Raw genomic sequence first — 5184 nt, forward strand, 5'->3', positions numbered from 1 at the left:
GAGCATCTTCTAGAGGCTGAATATGAATTAAACTGAACCAAAAGCTCATCACTGGGTGACATTAGCTTATTAGCAGATGTTCCCTAAACGCCTCACATGGAGGTTACATCTGTCCAGATGTTGTTTGCTCAACAGTTGATCCATAAATCTGCGTATCTTTAGATCCAGAGGCAGGAAGGCGAGCCACATGGAGGCTAGAGGAGGAGCTGACGGGCCGTGGATCCTCCACATGGACGGTTTCTAAAAGGTTTAACGAAGGATTTCTCAGGAATACAAGCAGATGTTTGGTCGTACCTTGCAGCGGCAGGATGTTGACGCTGAAGTCCTCCAGCTGACTGAGGGCGCTGATCAGGTCCAGCTCCTCCTGGACGCTCGGAGGACAGTCGGAGATCAGCTGGAGACACGCCCTGATAGAGACCAGAACCAGTTAGAGGAGAACAACGGCCGGAGACATCAGGAGGAACATCAGCACCTCTCCAGGACTAGTCCATTATTTATAACAGCAGGAGGAACAGAACACCCCCACGTCTTGGTAAGTTTGGACTGGTCCAACCTGATGGAGGCTGTTTGGTCCCATTTATTTGAAGAACGTTTACTGGGAGTCAAACTGATAAAACGACAGAAAAGACTCAACAGATTACTCAAAACGACAACAAAGAGAGTCTAAGAAACACAAAGACACAGAAAAAAACATCACAAAGAGAAGCAAAATGGACAAAAATAGATGCAAAGACACATAAAGACAAACTGAATTATTTAAGAGAGACAAACAAGCACGAAGACGCTCAAAAAGAGGCACAAATCAATCACAGAGAGACAGAAGTGAAAACAAAACCGTGAACACACAAATACAATCACCTCCTAAAAACACAACAGAGACGCAAAACGAACACAAAGAGATGCAAAAACCAATTCAAACCAAAAAATAAGGAACAAAACAGCAGCAAAGAGACACAAAAACACCACAAAGACGAACAAAACTAGTCAACACAAACACCAAGAATCACAAAACAGCAACAAACGCAAACAGATAAAACCACCTGTGGATCAAACATGGCTGCAAAGAGACACATAACCAATAAAACATAGATGCAAAACAACCACAAAGAGACAATAATTACACAAAACGAATACAAAGAGCCACAAAACTGGAACAAAAAGACCAGAAAGTGACACGAATCAGCCACAGAGAGTCAGAATCAATCCTGACATGAGGTTTAACTGATAAAACAACAAGAAAACAACAGAAAACTCCTCAAAAACACAACAAAACCACAAGAAACAGTGAATTCTTTCTTTTTTTTCCCCGAACTTGTTCACAGCAAATGTTTATTTAGTTGTTTTTCTTTAATGCCGACACAAACACCAAAGTGATTTTCATGAAATATCAAGTTTTTAAACTTAAATTTGGTGATTTTTTTTCCAGCAGAACAACAAATCACAGATGAGCAGTTCATGAACCGTGGGAAAGTAGAAAATCCAACACAGTTTTTTTTTATTTGCAGCTTCTGGCTCTAATAAATTCTGTCATTTGGATTTAAAAAAAAAAAAACTTTCAAAGTCGCCGTCTCTTCCAGAAATCTACAAACTCGCTAAAGTTCTTGGAAATGAATCTGCAGAAACACGATTAACTGGGACTGAACGTGTCAGACTTTATACGAGCTGTTGGACTTAATGAAAGTAAAATAATCACTTTCTGTCAGTTTAATCTGCACAAACCGAGCCGACTTGTCGACTAATAGAGAAGGAAGGACTCAGCGTGCTTCGCTTATTTCTGCACGTTTCAAAGTTGCAGCGAAAAGCGACTCTGACGCCTGAAGTTTGATCAGAAACGCGGCGAAGCTCCTCGCACGGATTTATTTACAAAGTCTAGACTAATTAACCGGCTCGACAACAGGGGAGTTTCTCTCACAATGCCGTCCACACTCATTACCCTTAATAGGATTATGCAGCGCGTCACGTAGCGCCTGTAACCGAGCGCCGCTCTAAACCGGGAGTTTCTGTGGAGCAAAAGGAAAATAGAGCAGCAAACTAATTAATTTACAAACAGCACAAATCCCAGATAAAACAACAGCTTAGAGAGCAGATCTGACGTCAGCCCAGTGCAGAGGAGGAGCGCGTCCTTGGGAGCTCTTCTCTCGTAATCCACATCTTAAAAAAAGTCGAGAACACGCCGCGAAAAGCACTCGACGGAGGCGGCGGCTCTCCTGGCCGGGAACAAGAGGTTTGTCCTGGCGAGGACGAGGAGATCTGTGGACGGCGATTATGTGCTCGGCGTGCCGTCGAGTGTCTGCAGCGTGTTTGTGAGTCAGCGCAGACGTTTTGTGTTTAAGGGCAGCGCTGTGATTTACAGATTAGCTGCTTTGTGCTAAACGAGTGTCGGCGCCTGGACGGCAGACATCAAAGCAGAGACCCGGGCCTTCTTCATCCTCTGGGTTCTCCTCGTTTCTGTGGCATTTCTTAAGAGATGAGCTCCTCTAAAGGACAGAAACATGTTAGAACGGCTTAAAACTGTCAACGATGGCAAAGAAAATGCCCCAAAAGGACCAAAGGGTGATGTCCACAACACTTCTACTATTATGTCCAAAATAACTCGACAACGAAAAGTTCAAATGGCTCAAAACCGAATCAAAACTTCCCAAAATGGCAAATAACCATGTTAAAATAGCATAAAACTGTCAACGATGGCGAAGAAAATGGCCCAAAAGAACCAAAGGGTGATGTCCATCGCACTTCTATGTTGTATTATGTCCAAAAAAACTCAACAACGAAAAGTTCAAATGGGTCAAAACCAAATCAAAACTTCCCAAAATGGCAAAAAAACATGTCAAAATAGCCTAAAACTGTCAGCAATGACAAAAAGATGTCCTAAAAGACTCAAGAATTGCCCAAAATTTACTCAGAAAATGCCCAAAAGAATCAAAGGGTGACGTCCAAAACACTTACACATTATACTATGTCCAACAATTGTCAAAAATGACAACGATATGATTAAATGGGTCAAAACCAAATCAAAACCCAAAATGGCAAATAAAGCATCAAAATGGTGTGAATCTGTCCAAAAAGACTGAAAGCTCATGAAAATTTCAAAAAATAACTGCAAATATCTCTAAAACAACCCCAAACATATCCAGAACCACACAAGAAATGTTAAAAAAATAACCAAAACTTATTGAAAAGGACTCAAAAACTCCCAAAAATGATTTTTTAAAAAGTCCAGATGATGTAAAATGTATTCAAAATGACTTGAAATTCACATGATCTTATTCAGAAAACACCTAAATTGCCAAACAATGGCTCAAAACTTGAACAGAATGATGTAATAATTGTTCACAATTACAAAAAAATGTCCAAAACAACTCAAAGTGTATCACGCAAAAATGTCAAAAAGACAAATCTTTGTCCAAAAATGGCTTAAAACTGTGAAAAAAGAGTCAAGAACTGTCTAAAATAAGCTGAAAATACGATAAAAATGACCTAAAAGTTCATGAAAACTTACTTAAAACATGTTTAGATGACTAAAAAACGCACAAAATGACACACAAAGGTGATCAAAATGACTCCAGAAATGTCCAACACAAGACAAAAACACGTCCAGAATCCAGAATCACACCTGGACGGTCGACACGTGTTCAGCAGCCATGAATCCAGCTGCACAGACCTTCTTTCAGTTTTCATTTCTGCAGACGCTCCGACTAAATCCTGCCAGTCGAGCTCCTTCAGCAGCAGCAGAATGAATCATCTTCTTTGGGCTTATTTCTGAGTTTTTCTTTTCATTCCTTTCCTGAGTAATAGTCGTTGAAAAGCGTTCGTCCTTCCGCTGAGACGGTTTGACGACTTCTTCATCCGTCGGCAGCTAAACGGAGGCTAAACGGAAAGTTGAGCTCAGAGGCAGGAAAACGTCACCGAATTACTGAAACAAAGGATGGAAGTAAAACACGCTGGCTGAAGGTATTTAAATAAAGATCGTAATAAACCTTAAAGCTGATGTTCCCTGAACGCCTCAAAGTCGCCAGTAGATGCTGCAGTTTATAGATGTTCCCTAAACGCCTCAAAGTTGCCAGTAGGAGGTGCAATTTCTGGATGTTCCCTAAACGCCTCAAAGTGATCAGTAGATGCTGCAGTTTCACATTGTTCCCTAAATGCTGCAGTTTCTGGTTGTTCCCTTAAAGTCTTGCAGTCGCCAGTGGATGCTGCAGTTTACAGTTGTTCCCTAAACACCCCACAGCCATCAGTAGGCGCTGCAGTTTCTGGTTGATCCTTAAATGCTGCAGCTATTGGTTGTTCCCTAAACGCCTCACACTTGTCAGTAGATGCTGCAGTTTACAGATGTTACCTAAACGCCTCAAAGTGATCAGTCGGCGCTGCAGTCTACAGATGTTCCTTTAAAGTCTTGCAGTCGCCAGTGGGTGCGGCAGTTTCCAGTTGATCCCTAAACGTTGCAGCTGCCAGTTGTTCCCTAAACGCCTCACACACAAAGAAGCTTCTAGACTCCATCAGTTCCTGCAGCAGCTCAGAGACCAAACATTGGTCTGAAAACAGTGAAATAAGGAGTTTTAATGTCAGATTTACCTGAAACCAGGTGGTTTTATCGATGCTGCTGCTTTGTTTTGTCATTTTTAATTCAGTAAATCTGCAGAAACCAACACAGTGGAAGTTAGAGTGCTCTGACGGTGTTTGCCGCTGCACCTTTCATACGACACACAGTAATCTGATCCCCTGAGACGATAAAAACATTGATTCCTACAGTCTGAAACTTGTTTTTTAGGTCTTTAAGGACCTGCTGCTGCTGGTGGTCTCAGGTTCAGCTCCAGTGCTGTGGATCAGCGGTGGAGGGGATCCCCGGGTTATTTCAGGACGGTCTCTTTGTCCTTGAGTGAACTCTCACCTCCTCCAGTCGGGTTGTGAGTCTGTCCGAGTGCGTTTGTGCGTCCAGCGTTTAGTCCGCAGGATGACATGTGTGTCTGTGGAGCAGTTATTTTGATCCAAAGGACACCGTGTGTGTGGATTATTAATTCAGACTCGCAGTGGGAGAGTCACAATGGATGGTGTTGTCCGGCGGTGTGGAGGGGGGCCTCGCCGTTCGTTACTATAAATGAGTGACGACCCAATTACTGTCCCACTTCCCCACCAGGAGCCGAGCCGAGGTTAGAACCAGCAGCCCCCCGCCGGGCTCCCACAGCA

General features: G+C 42.7%; 1 protein-coding gene across 1 annotated transcript in view; it reads right to left on the reverse strand.

Moving 5' to 3' along the window:
• Positions 1-5184, reverse strand: part of nbas (NBAS subunit of NRZ tethering complex) — a 232923-nt gene that overhangs the window by 135348 nt on the left and 92391 nt on the right. The window contains exon 28 of the mRNA XM_008286182.1: positions 295-407. Within this exon, the coding sequence (XP_008284404.1) occupies positions 295-407 (113 nt within the window). The remainder of the gene's footprint in view (positions 1-294; positions 408-5184) is intronic.

This window comes from Stegastes partitus, unplaced genomic scaffold (assembly GCF_000690725.1).
Source record: "Stegastes partitus isolate 25-593 unplaced genomic scaffold, Stegastes_partitus-1.0.2 Scaffold439, whole genome shotgun sequence".
Taxonomy (NCBI): domain Eukaryota; kingdom Metazoa; phylum Chordata; class Actinopteri; family Pomacentridae; genus Stegastes; species Stegastes partitus.